Genomic DNA, 17,307 nt, shown 5'->3' on the forward strand with positions numbered 1-17,307 from the left:
ATGTTTTGGATGGTCCAAAACACAAGTGAGGACACATATTAAGTATTAATTCACAGCTCTAAAAAGTGAATTTCATCTGCAAGCATTTAGGGACTGAAGAGATGAATACAAACATGCATTATATGGTCTAACAAACTCAGACATAGGTGTTTGGCACTGAAATTGTGGAAAAGGAACTAGAAATGGGGGTTTTGTTATAAAGTTGCAACAGCATCAAAGTTTCTCTCATCCCCACAAAGAGAGACTAGATCCATGGTTTTATTCTGTTCGAAAACTTATTTTGAGTGAAACTCAAACTGTAGTTTTATGTGACAAAATATATATAAATAATGAATTCAATACAAACACATAACTCATACAAAAAAAAACAGACAAAGTTTGCATTGCATTCAATACAAAATAGTTGTGGTTTATTCTTTTGGGAACAAAAAATGGCAACAACTAAGTGTCACTTCTCATAACCAGCCATATCTACAGGAAAGAAACAACAACAGTTCCTTCTATCGATTACCATTTTCCACCAGGTTAAAATAATAACCTCAATTGTATTTCCATGTGGTTTGCCTTGGTGTGCATTTTTTCACATTCTGTCTATTCTGAACATTAAAACGTGTTCATTTCAATTTTCATTTCCCCTCAGTCTTCATGCCTGCAAAGAAAACATCTGTTCACTTTTTTTTTCAATTTAACGGTTCAAAAGGCTTTTGTCTACACAGCTTCAAAAACACTAGTGTCTGTACAAATTCCTATGAAAAAAATAGAAATGACAGTTCTGAGGAAAAAAAACAAATAAGAAATCCATCATAAAAGAAATTAACATGCCTGATTGAATTCTAATGTTATTTTAAAACTGTTTCTTGACATTTTTTTCTCTCCTCCATTTGTTGTCTCCTTGTTTGTCCGTTGACACCTTGGATTTTATTTTCTCTCAAGGGCTACAAAGACAGATCCACACACAAAATACAATTTCCCCAAGAATGACATCCAGTTGTGCGTTGCTATTTTCTGTATCATCTACTGATTTTCCCCCCCGGCTATTTAAAAAATGATAATGGACGCAGATGAAGCAGAGTTCCATATGGGAGTACATGTGTTGTTTTTGTCACTTGCTGATAAATCTTCTTAAAGGGTAATTGTTCTTGGTGGTCCAGCTGGGTCTTTAGTCCATGAAGCTTGCTTCAATGTGTGCTTGCCTACAGTATTTCTACTTTACTGCTGGTAAGGGTTGACGAGGGGTGAACAGTGACTTTAGTGCAATGTTTTCCCAACTTTCTTTGGGAGAATTATTTTAATGATTTTGTCCCACATCTGTTTTTTTTTTTAACTAGCCCTTGGTTGTCTTTCTCAGGGGGCTTCTAGTTTGTAACAAACAGGCCCATTTCCTCTTCGTCGTCTTCTTTTTTAGTCCCTCACAGGCCCATGAGTCCATTAGTTGGGGGGCTTCTCAGACCGCTCTTCTCCAAAAGCTAAGAATAGAGCAAAAAGAAGCCTTATGATAAAATAGACAGTTAAAGACTTTATTTATCTGCACTTGTCCTTTAAGCCTCCAAATTTCCAGACAGTTGGCTCTTATTGGGTTATTGTGTTCAGTTCTTCCTCCCAAACGGATTCCAAAGTAGGAACTAGCAGGATGTTGAAGGATTTCACTTCACACACGGAAAAGAGCACAATGTCAGACCTCACTAAGCCAGAGCCGAGGAGAATAGGGGAGGTGTGTTGTGGTTTCTTTGTAAACGACAAACATCCACTTCATGAGCCCAACTGCCTCTCTCTTCAATTTCCTCCTCCTCTTCCTCCTTCTTCTTCTTCTTCCATCCATCTTTAGACTAAATTCAGCAGGTTTGGATGGGGCAGAAGGGGGAGATTCGGGGGGAGGCTGTAGGTAGTGTAGTAGGTAACAGCAAGGGGAAAGGTTGTCCCTGTGTCTTTAAGGGGGGAATCTGTGTGTGTGTGTGTGTGTGTGTGTGTACGCGCTTGTGTGTGTGTATGCATGAGTGTAGACGCCTTCCTCTGAGGCTGTTAGGATTGTTTGAGGCGCTTGCGTGGGGGTCCGAGGAAAGGGCACTGGGCTGAAGCCAGGGAGCGGTAAGCTTCGGCCACCAGGTGTGGATGAGATGCCACCATGGACTTCCAACCTGCTGTCTCCATCACCTCTGCAGCGTGGCTGGAGGACAGGGCGTGAGAGAGACAGAGAGACAGAGAAACAAAAAACAAATATTAGTTTGGGGAAAGTCGATTTGTATAGATAAATATAGAGGGCTGCATCTAACGATTATATTCATTATTGATTAATATGATGATTATTTTCCTGATGATCGTATTGGCCCGAATATAAAAGACAATATTTTTTACTGGAAATTACATTTGAAACAGGTCTAAAAATCCTAAAAGTGTGTCGTTAGCCCAGTTTAACCTGCAGGAGCTTCCGAAGGCTCGTGTAACGTGTTTTATTGCTATGGAGGAAATAAATTCATGATGAGTGAAACGAGTGACAAAGTAAACATAGTTGCGCTGTAGCCTACATGTCATGGGCAAAGTGTTTTGTTAGTGGTATTGAAGAGTAAGAACCACACCGCCATCTAACCGGACCCAAGTGACATTTGAGACAACTCAGGACAAGTGATTTTCAGAGCAGATACAGTGGTGTGCAAAAGTGTTTGCCCCCTTCCTGATTTCTTATTTTTTTTAAGACTTTGGAGTGGCCTAGTCAAAGTCCTGACCTGAATCCTATTGAGATGCTGTGGCATGACCTTAAAAAGGCAGTTCATACTCAAGCCCTCCAATGTGGCTGAATTACAACAATTCTGCAAAGATGAGTGGGCCAAAATTCCTCCACAGCGCTGTAAAAGACTCACTGTAAGTTATCGCAAACGCTTGATTGCAGTTACTGCTGCTAAGGGTGGTCCAACCAGTTATTAGGTTTAGGGGGCAATCACTTTTTCACACAAGGCCATTTAGGTTTGGATTTTGTTTTCCCTTAATAATAACAACCTTCATTTAAAAACTGCATTTTGTTTTTACTTGTGTTATCTTTGACTAATATTTAAATTTGTTTGATGATCTGAAACATTTAAGTGTGACAAACATGCAAAAAAATAAGAAATTCGGAAGGGGGCAAACACTTTTGCACACCACTGTATGTATGCTGTAGCAGACAAAAAAAATGATATTTAATTTCAGTTCCACTTCAAATTACAGCAGTCTGTACTTGTGACTCCTCATTGCAGGTGTCAGAAGTCTATAAGTTACAAATTCTGACCTTTAAACTTCAATTTCTTTGTCTAATTTGAATATATTTTCAAGGCCCAGAGGGGTAAAACTATCCAATATTTCACCAAAAAAAGCAACGATAAAAGATAAAGAATTCAAATGTGTAGCAGAACTTTGTTCTTTTCTTCTTAACCTATCCCGTTAATCATCTTGTGAACCCCTCTGATATATCCTGTGACCCGTTGGAGGGTCTCGACCCCCAGGTTGGGAATCACCAACATAAGACAAAGAAAAGCAGCAAATCCTCATAATTATAAAACTGGAACTAGAGAATGTTTGGCATTTTTGCTTGAAAAATGACTTAAATTCATTAATGAACGATTAATTTTTGCCGATTATTTTTCTGTCGATCAACTAATCGATTAATCGATTGATTGTTTCAGCTCTGTAAATGTGCATAAAGGATGAATCGTGTGTAGTTGGCAGAGGGGAATAATCTGAAGAAATATGTACGAGCTGAACACCAGTACAGACACATGTTCAGAGTTATTATTACGCATTCGTCTGAGTCAACAGGAGAGGTGACAGCAGACTGAGTGAAGAGTCAGGTTGCCCCGATCCCTCTGAAAGCCTCGACATATATCAGACAGACCACTCCATGAGGGGACATGTGAGATTAAATTATTAACTGTGACACCAAGAGATGAGGCGAGAGGGTGAGACTGAGTCCCGGTACCATCAGTAATGATGCCAAGATAACGAAGATGTAACAGACGGACAAAAACAGACAAAATGTTCAGTGGACTCTAGAGGATCTGTGAGTCTGTAAAAAGGTGCTGCAGACCTAATTATAAGATGATGACGAGCTCTTTTCTGTGTGTGAACTCACTAGTTGATGAAGTCGACGGCCTGTGTTTTGAGCTGGTCGGCACTGTGCAGGTCAGCCAGGATGAGGATCTCGGCAGCATTTTCCACAGACAGACTGGTGCACAGCGCATCCTCGCACATGACCTTCAGTCTCTCCAGAGCATACTGAAAGAGAGGGGACACAAGAGTCAGTACACTTTCTGTCTTCATCAGTATTCAGGTGGTATTTGCTGTGAAACGTCAGTCTGGCCCCTTAGTCTGTGATGTCAGTCACACCTCTAACAAAGACCATCCAGTAATGAATCTGATTTTTAACATTTTTAAAAATAAACAGCTCGACGCTCGGCCTGAGAAAGAAACTGTGTCTCAAGGTCAGTCTCCCATTCGGTGTCATGCACTTGTACCATGTCAGGTTCTAATGCATCTGAAAGCTCACAATACATGCTGCCAACAAAATAATATGCAACTCTCCTCACATTAAATACAGCCAAGACTGCAACATTAACATCAGTAGAAATGTATGGTGCGGTCTGCAGTAAAGTATTAATAACATTAATACCATAAAATCAGTAAAATTAAAGGCCAAACAGCCCAAATTAACTGATTCTAAATATGTGAATTCCTGGAATATTGCCAATATATCAAGTGACATGTCTCAGTATGTCAAAATATAGCAAGTTGTAGTTTGTTATATGTGTTGTTATATTACCTTGTCAGCTGCTGCCAGCAAGTCATCAGCCATCTTGTCCAGGTTGGGAGCCTTGTCTGTGTAAATGAAGCACATCATCTCTTTGAAAACCTCCGGCTCCACATCGTTGATCTCTACCCGGTTCTGACAGAAACAGACGAGGAATAAGGAGGTCGGATTAAATTTCACCCTGACATGAGCTTCAGCTACAGTATGTTCTTCATGTTTGACTAAATATTTCCATTTTTTGCATTATGCCGTAAAAACAACAGTTTGTAATGCTGATATTTAGAAATGAGTGACAGGGAATAAACAACTTAAGATAGCTCGAAATTGGACAGTATGCAGTATTATGTTAGGGAATGTAAGAAATGACATTTCATTATTTATGGGGCTGTAAATCTCACACAGTTGTAATAGGATAGCATGTTATTATTTACATCTTTTAAGCTTCCCTGTTCATCTTGCTAGGCAGCTGCACTTCCTTTGGGGTATTTGTGACTATAAAGGACTCCAAATGAGGTCATCTTGCGAGATTACACCACACAGTAGATGTGAGATTGGCAGAGAGAGTTGCTGTGCAAAGCAACATGACCAACCTTTAGTGTAAACAATGTGATGAGGACGAAAGTTAAACTACCTGATGAATTCTTCTGGTTTAACCTTACAGCAAATGCAGAAATAAGAACCAGTGTTGCCAAGTCTCAATTTAGTTGGATTTTGAAACAACAGGATTCTTTGTGATTCTGAATTGTGTTCGCTGGAGTGATTAATTGTGATTAATACCAGAGATTTTGTTACAACTGAAAAACATTTTCTTGTCCTGTATTCTATCCATTGCTTTTCAGACTAAATACGCTCTACATTTTAAATATGTTAATGCCTAAGTGAAACACTTCAATCTTTCAAAAAAGTTGGCAACATAAATGCTGAAATGGCCTTGGTTTAACAAAAAAAAACAAAAAAACATCTGGGCAGCTTTTCCTGCAATTTCATTTCTTATAGTCACATGTGCACAAATGAAAAAAGCAATTCTCTGCTTCTGCAGCTTTGTCAGTGAAGGATGAATCATGACCCTCATGTACGGCAGGACAATTTCATTTCAGGTCCGCTATCATTCAGTTTCACCAAACAGCTCTGTGCTGCAGCCATTTGACAGCACACAATCCTTCACTCACTTTAACCCCTCAACACAGCAGGGAAAATCTGAGCAGTTGAGCCACTGTGGAACAAAACACATTTATTTCTAAGAATAAAATATCTTTGGGACCTTGGGCTCACCTTTTTGCTCTCTTCCATCTCATGCTCAAACATGGCGCTGAATACAGGGGAACGTGCTGAAAGCAGTGATATGGAAAAATATTTGGACAACAGCAAAAATGTTAATATGTGAGTAATCGTGGGATCAAGCAACAGTCAGAGGGCAAACTAATAAATACATATACAAATACTTACAACCACACACACAGTCAAGCATTTAAAACTGGAGGAGCAAAAAGACAGAACAAAGACAATACATGGGGTGTGTCTGACTCATGTCTGTACCTGCCAGGATGGCTTTGTGGGCCTGAAACTCCTGGCCAGCAACACACAGGGAGCAGTCTGTGAAGCGGGAGTTCTCCCACAGTCCCCCCAGTTCATCTGCTAACCGGCAGTCAGGCACCTTCACCATGTTCATGGTGTTCTGTCCCGATATGTTGACCGAGTCTTGCACCACACTCACCTGAGGGAGAGAAATTAAATGAAAAGAAATACTCCAAAGTACAAAAAAAAAATCGCATTGTAATGAGACAAGGTATAAACCAAGAAGACTAGGCAGTGTACCTCACAAAAGAGCGTGAGCTTGTCGTCAGGTAGAAGACCGTTGGCCTCATCTAGGAGGAAGTCTCTCCGGATGAACTTTTTAAAGCCCCAGTCTTTCCCCTGGACAAAGCGATATGCCCTCTGGCTTTCTGCAGACAGCCGGGACACACAGAAGTCACAAAGAGGTGAGTCCAAGTAAAGATGTGATTTTAAAGTGCAAGCAGAAAATTGTAAACTCCAGGGATGTTACGTCTAGAATATGACTCTTTCATTGCCTCTGTTGCAGTTAAGTTTGTGCTACCCAGTTGACTCACCCATGGCTTTGGTCTCCTCCCCCTTGGCGTTGAGGATGGAGAACTTGAACTTGGCGCGCACCTCGGCCTTTGGACAGCTGACCAGCAGCAGGTAGAGAGACAGGTAGTCTTTGCTCTCTTCATCCAGGCCCTTGGGATTCACTCGCAAACACCTGATGGTGGTGGAGGGTGCAACAGTTAAGATATCTAGTAAAGGGGATGAAGGTAATAATGTATTAACTAATTATAACTAGTGTATTACACTTGAAAAACTGTATTCTTGTTTGCTATGGTACAATTTTAGTTAAAAAAAAAAAAAACTTCATTAGATGCCATCAAGACCAGTGCAGGTAGAGATACATATTTTTATTATGGTTGGGATACATGTGTACATTTATAATAAATATAAAATAACTGGTAGTCAATCCACTAATTTCTCTTAATTGCTACTGAACATGGTGAGTAAATTAAAGCAACACAGTTTTTTTTTTTTTAATTGTGCACATCAAAGGCAACTATTAGACAAAGTACACTGTTTCATTTTTTGTTTTTATTAGTTTTTACAGTAAATGACCACAGTTTTATTTTGAAGTGTATCTCTATGTCCATGACATTCGGGGAAACTTTTCTCTCTGGAAACCAATTTATATTATATATGCTTTTGATGATCTCATTAAGAATTCACAAGGTTCTGCTGTGAAATGCTGTTTTGTGAGGTATTATTTCTGAGTTGTTTGCTTGATAAAGGGATCAAAATCAATGTAGATTAGAAAGACCTTCATAAGACAGAATGCCAGTAATAACATTTGTGTTGGAATCTGTAACTCTAATCAGACAGGGTGGGACTTTCCAGATGTTTCTCGACAGTCCACTTCCTGTACAGTGCAGTAAGACTTCGAATACTGGATATTAGAATATGAAGAAACAGAGCAGCTCTCTTGCTCACCCACCATTTCAGCTTGTCATTGGCCCCGGAAGAGAAGGTGGAGCTCTTGATGACCTCGCCCATCTCCTCACGACAGAAGCTGAAGTTGTTGATGGTCCACATGTAAGAGAACTTCACCACTTTGATCTGGCAAAGGAAAAAGATATTCAGTGAAGCTCAGAGTGCTTGATTTATGTGAGATAAAAAATAACAGCGTTACGGAGTCTTGGCTGGTTGATCAACAGTTCCCCAGCGTGGTCATTTACCTGTGTGTAACACCAGCTCTCGGCCACAGGCCCGCTGGACATTTCCGCAGGGGGAGGGGGACTCGGGACTCTTGACATTGCCAGCGTGACAGAAGGTGTCGGGGGCAAGAGGGTGAGGAGGAGGAATCCGTCACTTCCACTCGTCAATGTTCAGTTCTGACGTCCATCTGCATCAGCACACACCAGATGGAAGCAGTTGCCCCCTAGAAACAGACAATGTGAGTGTGATTACTTGATCAGACTAGAATTTAAATCCCATCTCCTTAAAGTTCCTTGAAAATCCTGTTTATCCTGAAACACATTCTTCTAACAAAGAGGCAGGCAACCACACAGAAAACAGCTCATTGTGATGCAACACACAGGCACTGTATCTTTCATTAATCCAGTTAAGATTCAATATCATTTAATTTGTGCAGCCACACTGCCTGCATTTGAGGTTTGTGGTGTTGGGGCTAGATGACTTGTCCCTGACCCACTGGGGGACAGCAGGAGATCGATGGCCTATGCCTGTTCTAAGATCAATAGCTGCTGCAATTGCAATTAAGTCTCAAAAATGAACTGTAAATAAACAAGCTGCCTCCCTGGACTGTGGTGGGGGTTGGAGCCACTGGCCAAATCCAAGGTTTCCAAATTACCTTCAAGTCACACAGGAAGATCGTGCAGATTTGTGATGCACACTGCACACCCTCCTCCAAACACACACACACACTCTAACAAACTTGAAAAGTCTGTTTGAAGGTTATTTACCCCTGATGTCTGGCTCTTTTCAAGAGCTTAAACTGGTCAGCAGTGACCATTTAATGACACAAAGTATTTCATCCACTATATAATATTATTACTTTTGCCTCATTTTCTTAGACACAGAGCTCCTGTGGATGGAAATTATAGGAGATGCCATGTCGCAGTGAAAGGTAACTATCAAGACCTGTAAACCAAAACCTTGAAAACACAGCTCTCTAACTGCAGTATTTTAGCTGTCTATAAACTGCAACAACAAACTGCACTGAGCTTCAAGAGTTGACAACAAAACAACATAAAAAAATCACAACTAATGATTGCAGCATTCTGACAGACATTTCAGTTACTGGAAGTTTAATTTCCACACAGATTTTTGAAAGGAAAAGATGGTGAGGGCAGATCTATTTGAGTTGTTGGCCTTTAAAGTTAATAAACAATAAAATGTTGTTTACACTTTACATTTCCCAGATGGGTTGGTGGGACAGTCTGGCCAGAATTTAGACTTGGCATTAAAACTGTCTAGCATGACTGAGACCTCGAATTGCAAACACCACACAGAAATCTCCCACAAATGTAAAATCTACACATTAAAAGGATAATATATCAGACTGATATAGCTTACTCCTCCATGCCATATACTTCTATTGTTACCCCCCCCCCCCCATTAAAACAGTACATTTGGTTTACTGTAAAAAAAATTATATTATTAACCCCTGTAAAAAAATTATATTATTAACCCCCGTATTAGCAGCATGAACAGACATCCTTTTTCCTGACTCATACAGAAACAAATTCCCAAGCCAGTGAAGGAGAAAATACGTCACACCCACAATCCCCACCACTGCAAAAATGCCCATCACTTGAGACGAGCTGACAGGGTTTCAGTGGTAGTTTGGACATCAAGGACAAAACTATTGGTTTGCCTCAGACACACAAGTCAGAGTCAATGCTTGATTATGTGATACAGGTGTACAGATTCTGTATTGCCCTCATTTCTATACCTTTTGATGAGGATAAGGACAAATTACTCAGCACTAGACACCGTCTTGACACAGTGCCAGATTCATAAGCCTTTTTCATCTTGCTGCAAGGTCAGTGGTTGAACAATGCACTGTTTTTCACATATTAGCCAATATATATACATATAAATAGCCTGTATAATAGTCAGTTTCTTTCTGGGCCCTCATACTGTTAATATCTTTTTTGCTATTTCACCATTCCTCTAACCCCTCATCCATCTCTAGCTTTTGCTCACACCCAGAGACTTTAATGTCTTCATCCATGAATTCAATTTGGGTCATAATGCAGTGTAACAGATTTGGACGGCTCGGAGCTGAGCTTTCTGCTCCCGGTGATTACGCTGAATGAAGGCGATACATTGACAGTGATGCTGCTTAGAGGCTGTGTGAATTGTAAAATCTGAACAAACAGAAAACTGAATGTATGAAACACTTTACAACAGACTGGTGTAGTAATGTGATCTAATGCTTTCTTAACACCCTTTAATTGATTGTCAGAATGTGGCATTTATGTATGCACTGCAGTGTATAATGCCCTCAAATATTCTCAGGTGGAAAGAAAAAAGAAGTCTCCACGGCATACACTACTTTCTGCTAAAAATCCCACTATGCTATGTGTCACATTTAATAGTTGAGGAAATTACCATTGTGCGACTGTGATGATACAAAATGACGATGATTCATAAGTGTCCACTCACTCTAACGTAAACTACTGCATGTCTATTATATAGAAGAATGAGTGACTGAATGATTGATTTCGAACACAGCCTGTGTATCAAAAGGCTTTTTCATTGAAGACATTTTGACATGTTACAGTAAGAAGCTGTAAATAAAATAAAAGATGACTGAATTCCATTTAGTTGCTTCAGTTTCAGGGTCCTGGTATTGTGCATGCTGTCTCACTGTCACAGCTTACTGGGACACTAGAATAAAACAGAGCCATTGTTAATGTTACCTGTGGTTTTTCCTACTATGACAAGTCAAAATGTCTGCTGTGAAAAAGGCCTATTGCATACTATATACCACTTCTAGCTGGAACTTGAGTATGCAGAGTGATCACACTTACAGGTTGGGTGACAAAATTCAGGATACACACAGATGTCTTTTGTGACCTTTGTCCCACAATTCAAGGAAATCAGAAAAGGAAAAGGAAAAAAAACTGCGGACGACGGTGAGAGGGCTTTAGGGACATCTCAGAAAACATTCTCCTCTTCTCCTTCATCAAAGCACAACTTGAATCATTTCCTGTTAGAACAATAACATTTAGTACATTCATTTATGTATACTAGCTGAAAAAAGTATACTTTGAATGTCTACATTACCAGGGACTGCAGATGGAAAAAAGCTAGTATTTAAATCTGGTACAAGGCAAATCTCTTCTGCTTGTATAGTTTTATGTACATGGTCTCTAACAAATACATTTAACTTTAAAAAGAGCTGACTATAGTACATACTGTATGGTATTTGTATGTAGTATGGAACTGAAACACTTAACACAGTAACAGTGTAGTACATTTGCCTGCACAGTCTTCAAATCGCTACCCGATAGAACACCTTTTAGGATGGGACAGGATGTTCATGACATGAAGACCCTGCTCTGCTGGAACTGAGTGATACTACTAAGTCACAGTCAAAGTGGACAACGAGCTGGGTGGAGGAGAAAAAAGCCTGTTCTCGAGGCAAAAGGGGTCTTAATGGGAAGAATCTGAGTGTATCTGATGAAGTATATCTTTACCACTTTGAGTATGAATATCCCTGTCTTGACTCAAGTACAGATATTTAATGGACTACGAGGAATATTTGTTGTGTTACTAAAGTTATCCACCACTCCAATTACATTACTAAGGTTAGCCAATACAAAAAAAAATCATATCAGAAGCTTGGTTAAGCCCTGTTCCAAGACTGTCTTTAAAAAATCCAATCCAATTCTTTAACAGTGGCAAGTGGTAAGATGGAGTGAGACGAAGACAAAGAAAGGGGGTGCAGGGAAAGAAAATGAAAAGTAAAGTGAGAGAGAAGCCAAATGGAAAAACAGGTGGCGAATGAAAGATGGGCCACCGTCTGTGGAACCATTCGAGGAGATAAATTGCCACAAAAAGTTGTTAGATGTAGACAAAAGAAAATCAAACAGGGGTATGAGAGAGAAATCAAATACAGATTCTTGGACAGATGGACTCTGATGAAGACGCACACCGCATTGAAACTCAGCACCTTTTGAACCGTCTGTGCGCTCCAGTTTCCTCCTCAACTACCCATGGACTGAGATGTGAACTAAACACAGATTTAAGGACAGGTGGTCCATTAATAGTGTAATAGCCGAACACATATCAGCCATAGATCTTAAAGTTATAATCCTTACGATTTTCATACAATCATACCCCATGTGTAATACTATGGTCAGCATTTTTTCTGCAGTAGCCATTCAATGTATTTACATTCAGTAATTATCTTTCTATATTGTAGTTTTTATAGTGGCAGAGTCCGTCATTCCTGTGCTGTATTCAGATTAACTACCTAAGCATGGCCGATTCTCAGGAAAACTATGCATGCATGTAATCCAGTGCAATTTCATCCCATTGATAACAGCCTCACTGTTTACTGTAACACTGTGGCAGAGCTGTATAAAGTGACTGTTAATGCTAACCGAACATTTCCTACTGCTGCTTCACATTAAAAGCGTGCAACTGGCACACATTGTGAGGAAGCCACAGGAAACTTAATGTATTTGTCACCACACTGACCGTGAGCGTTCATCAAAAATGTATCAAAAAAAAAGAAAAGACAATAGTCATTTTCTGCATTCTCTGGTCAGCGGATAAGCTTGAATTTTAGTAATGGAACAAGACGAAACAGCCACAGTGAGCTATAGCAACAGGCTGCACACTTTTGACTGCTCATCAAGGTCACCAACTTTACTGTTTCCTGCCGTTGTGTGGAAAACTACTTGCGCCATGTGCAACATGAAATCAGATTGCGGTTGCAATTATTATTGACTGACTTGTTTATTAAAACAACATGTTTGTTTGGCTGAACTGTAAATAGATACACTATTTCTGACAAAGCAGCTGCTCAATGAGTGTTTGCTGTAGTATTAAACTGCACTTGCTGTTAACACACACTAACCACGGGTGTTGCCAAATCAACCAGGACTGAAATCTTAAAAATTACAACTTAAAGTTTTTCTCTTTCCCATCACATGACTTGCAATCAGTAACAAACTACACCAACCAAACTGGACAATTGATCAAAGACAACAAAACACAAACTACCACTAAAAGAGGTCAAAGGCAGCATAATAATTGTTTATAGTTATTAGCTGGACTTTCACCAGACAATCTACATACATTGATTATCTGTGTCCAATAATCTGAGCAAGTGAGATGGTTTAAACATTTAAAGCCTGTAATCAAAATCCATCAAACAGCAAAAATATTTAACAAAAATCAATTCAAAACCTAAGAGATGGTAGAGAAAGGAAAAACAATCTATGAACCCTTCAGTCACTTCAATCTTAGTGAGTAGCAAGGTTAGCTTTTTGACTATTCCACATTAATCCTGTGAAGACTAATCAGACTGAACTTCACAGCAACGTTTATACAATCAAATGATATTTGGAGCCACAATAACATAGAATTAGATCAAAGAAAAATCTGTTTCATTAAAATGTATGAATGTATATGTGGAGATATGATACATAAGTTGGCACAATGCTCTTTTCCTGACATTTCACTCACCCCAACCGAAAAAAAAAAAAAAAAAAGGAAAATAGAATCAATCTCTGCTCTAAATTAAAGACTGGAGGTATGGAGGCATTTCAGACAGCAATTTCCAAGGGGGATGAAAAAATTGCAACCCTTGTCGAAGTGTCAGTGAACACAATGTCTATTTCCAAAGCTTTGGTCTTTGAGGACTGCAGTAAGCCACAGACAAACCTTAAAACTATAATTGGTACAGGGACTGGGGATCGATTGCACAGCGCGTGTTGGGCGTCTGTGGGAGTGATTTCATATTCTGCCCTTGGCCATGGTGCTCCTCCTTTCCTAAAAACCCAATCTCAGAGGTATGAACTATTGATTTTGCTACAGCGATCAGCTTGCCTCGCTCTCATCCCTGACTTTGTGCAGACCCACAATTACATTGAAGGGGTTTTGACAGGGCAAAAAAGCATTAGCACCCAGGCTTCACCTCCTGCCTGTACTTCCTCACTAAAACCCTCCTCACTGCGCTGGGCACAGGAGGTTAAAGGGAGGAGGGACCTCAATGCATATCTAATGTCTCCAGTCACCTGGTTCACACTATTACCAACAGTTACACTTGACCTCTAAGGGTAGACACTGCAAGTAGTCCAGTCATTAAAGCTTTAAAAGGGGGTTTTAGGGGTATCTGAGGAACAGTGGAACTACACTATTACTATTTTTAAATTTGGTTAATTTATTGGAATTTGAGCTTTATTATGAATCAGTGGTTCTTGGTAGTATCGACAGGAAATGATCCTTTGGAAACACAACTGCCATTATAATTAATAAACTCACAAACATATTGTGATTTCTTCGGAAAAAAGTTTACTGTTCGTAAGTAATCTGGTTTGCCTAAACTTGCCAGGCAGCCATGCCCATGTAAGTAGCCAGTAATTTGAAAAGGCACACAACAATGTAATGGCTTAAAGTCCAGAGAGGTTTACTGCAGACTAGGGCTATATGATGTTTCAATTAAAATCATCAATCAACAATGTGTGACAGACACTGTTGTTGCTGCTGCTGTGTGTAAGACATCATGATGGGAGAAAGTCTTTGCTTCTGGACCTATTTGTAATTTAAGAAGAGTGCAACTGGGTCGTATCAATGTGCATATCACATAAAACTCCAACACATTCAAAATGATGTCATAAAAAAGCCACCAGAAATATAGAAGTAGGGTTAAATTCAAAATGTAAATATGACACCAGTCAGCCCTAAAGCAGACAACTCAACAACTGGGTTGTTCATGCCTGCAATTACCAGAATTACCTTGATACTGTTAATGCCATTGCAAGAGCTAATAACATAAAAGTCTACAGGAAAACATGGACGAGGCATTTGATTTCTATTCTTTTAAGTTGCAAAATGTATCTACTTGAGGTAGATAAATTTGAACCCAGGTTTCAGCGGGAGAACAAGTATTAAAATACTTTGCCAACTAGGGATGAAACAAAGGTTTGTGACTGATACAAAAATTTGATCACATGCATTGTTGAGCTGAAAACTGACTTGAAACTTGAGTCACAGTTCATCATTTTTTTAAATAACATTTGTTTTTTTACACTGAAAAATGGAGAATGCAACCACAGTGGATTTAACTTTGGGTCATTACACTAAAGGTGAACTCAGCTGAACTGAGTTATGTATACTCAGTATATCTGGAAGGCAAAGAGATGGACTCGGGAAAAACTTAAATTGAAAACCGTTTTAAATCTGCTGTGTGGCAGCACTTTAACTTTCAATATTAGGCAAAAATGTAGCAAAAATATAACTAAAGATTGCAAGTACTGCAAGACAGCTTTGCCTCACCTCAGCACAATAAAGAATACAGTTGCCAGTATATCCTTTAACGTAGCATTTGAGTTGGATATGAAATACTGATTATGCATTTGAAATATAGTTTAAGGGGTCTTGCATTTTTTCCTACTCAGATATATTTCCGGTTGCCTATATGAACAGGCAGTGTCAACTTACTCACATTATAATATTATCACTTACAACACCACAAACTAGGCCAAAACATTTGGTATAAAGTTGAATCAACACTTCTCCAAAACAGTCTTGACAAAAAAATGAACATAATAAAGACACCAATGTTCATGTCACTGTGTTCACCAACTGCATGGCTGCATGAGAGATACACAAAACCTCCTTTTAGTAAGAAGAAATGACATTATAAGTGAAATCACTGCTGTGGTGTTTGGTCTGTTTCCAGTGAACCTGACTCATTCAAACCACTGTGCATGTACTGATGCGCCAATATTGAGAAGATAGCACTGTTCACTGCTTTAGGGTCACACATCACTGTAACTCATCCCTTTCTACCCAAACAATTATGGTCAGCTAACCGGTTTCTGAGCAGCTGGAGAAAACAGACTATAACAACATGATCACTTCTAACGCTGAACACATTATCCACAACAGTACATTAAATGGTTCTAAAGAAAAAGTATGATGAAGGCCCAGGACATAGATCCTCTATTTATTAACCACAAATATAATTTACACTTTTGACCCAACGTTTAGCCATATATTACGTGTTTCTATTAAGTCATCCTACTAAGCTTTTACTTGTAGCAGACGACGGTGGGAACTGAAACTTGGACTGCAATTGATGTAGGCGGAGACAGTAGCAGGTAGTTAACCTGCTAACACTACAGATAATCGATAATAGTATCTTAACGTTACTTTGAATTGGCTCTTTACTTTAGCTACGAGTAAAGACCGGTGTGTTCATAAAGAAATCCCATGCACTTATGACAAGGTCTGATACCGTTAAACGTATATAAACACTGTAGCGTTAAATTACCCAGACAAGCTGACGATAGCACGCGAGCTAACTCGATCAAGCTAGTTGGCTAGTTAGCCCTGTTAGCAATCTAATCTAAGCCAAACAAAAAGGTCGGGGAAATTGCCGCAAAAACTGCGACTACAAATACGACGCAACAGCGTCCATTGTGTGATTTTAAGTCTTTAGTCGGTATATTACTGGTTTCTGTTTTATTTATCGACGGACTTACCTTTGTGTTGGCTTAAATTATAACGCTAGTTGTCCAGGATCTTCTGTTGTTGTTTGCTAGCAGGCTAGCTGTCTAGCTGTCTATACTGGCAGACATGGATAGTCTCGCACAGAGCTCCCCCTACTGTCTCGGAGTAATTTCACAGACCATGAATAAAAGGAAAACATTTACTATATATTTAATATAATGTACCATAGTATAATTTTTCATTTCTATCTGTCGGCCTGTTTTCTCTCTCTTGCCTGTTTGTAAGAGGTGAAAATGAGTAACTAGTTATAGCTCTGTTATTCACATGGATGCTGGAGCCAGTGTACCAGTGACAACTAATTTGTCTCTATTTAATCAGCAGACTGGATGAGCTATTGCCTTGTGCCAAGATTATTAACACAGCCTGCCAAGATTAACGGATATCAACTGTTAAAAGGTTGAATTTAATTAAGTTGCAGATAGAATTAATTTCTGGATTCATCCGCTCACCCTGAAGGTGTCTCTAATACATTTTTAACCTCTAATGTTCACAATCCAATGTCTTTAACGAGTCTTCTCTTGCGATAAACGGTGCAAACAAACTTAAAATGTCGAGGAATGGAGGTTTTCCATTAATACAGCCACATGTGCTTTGCATATGTCATAGAAATAATTCGTTTGCACCAGACTGATTGAGACAAGGGTTAGTTATAATGAATTTTCCCCATTTAGTGGACACAGGCTAAGCACTAGACAGTATGACCTCTGCAGGGC

The 17,307-nt window shown here is 39.4% G+C and overlaps 1 protein-coding gene across 1 annotated transcript; it reads right to left on the bottom strand.

The window, feature by feature from the left end:
• Positions 1-383: 383 nt before the first annotated feature.
• Positions 384-16,723, bottom strand: LOC122867770 (speckle-type POZ protein). The gene is made up of 10 exons (XM_044178968.1): positions 16,567-16,723; positions 8,053-8,255; positions 7,812-7,933; positions 6,883-7,034; positions 6,590-6,717; positions 6,311-6,488; positions 6,047-6,102; positions 4,787-4,909; positions 4,100-4,242; positions 384-2,164 (listed from the first exon to the last, which is right to left on the bottom strand). Exons 2-10 carry the CDS (start codon positions 8,128-8,130, stop codon positions 2,020-2,022), a joined length of 1,125 nt encoding a protein of 374 aa, XP_044034903.1. The 5' UTR covers positions 8,131-8,255; positions 16,567-16,723; the 3' UTR covers positions 384-2,019.
• Between the last annotated feature and the right edge of the window lie 584 nt (positions 16,724-17,307).

Source organism: Siniperca chuatsi, linkage group LG20, assembly GCF_020085105.1.
Source record: "Siniperca chuatsi isolate FFG_IHB_CAS linkage group LG20, ASM2008510v1, whole genome shotgun sequence".
In the NCBI taxonomy this organism is placed as follows: Eukaryota; Metazoa; Chordata; class Actinopteri; order Centrarchiformes; family Sinipercidae; genus Siniperca; species Siniperca chuatsi.

Excerpts from the sequence above, each read along its gene's own strand:
- LOC122867770 (XM_044178968.1), bottom strand. The coding sequence starts at position 8,130 with ATGTCAAGAGTCCCGAGTCCCCCTCCCCCTGCGGAAATGTCCAGCGGG. Across the intron at positions 7,035-7,811 it reads GCCAATGACAAGCTGAAATG|GTGTTTGCGAGTGAATCCCA; the intron begins GTGGGTGAGCAA and ends CACCACCATCAG. Across the intron at positions 4,243-4,786 it reads TGCTGGCAGCAGCTGACAAG|TATGCTCTGGAGAGACTGAA; the intron begins GTAATATAACAA and ends CCTCTCTTTCAG.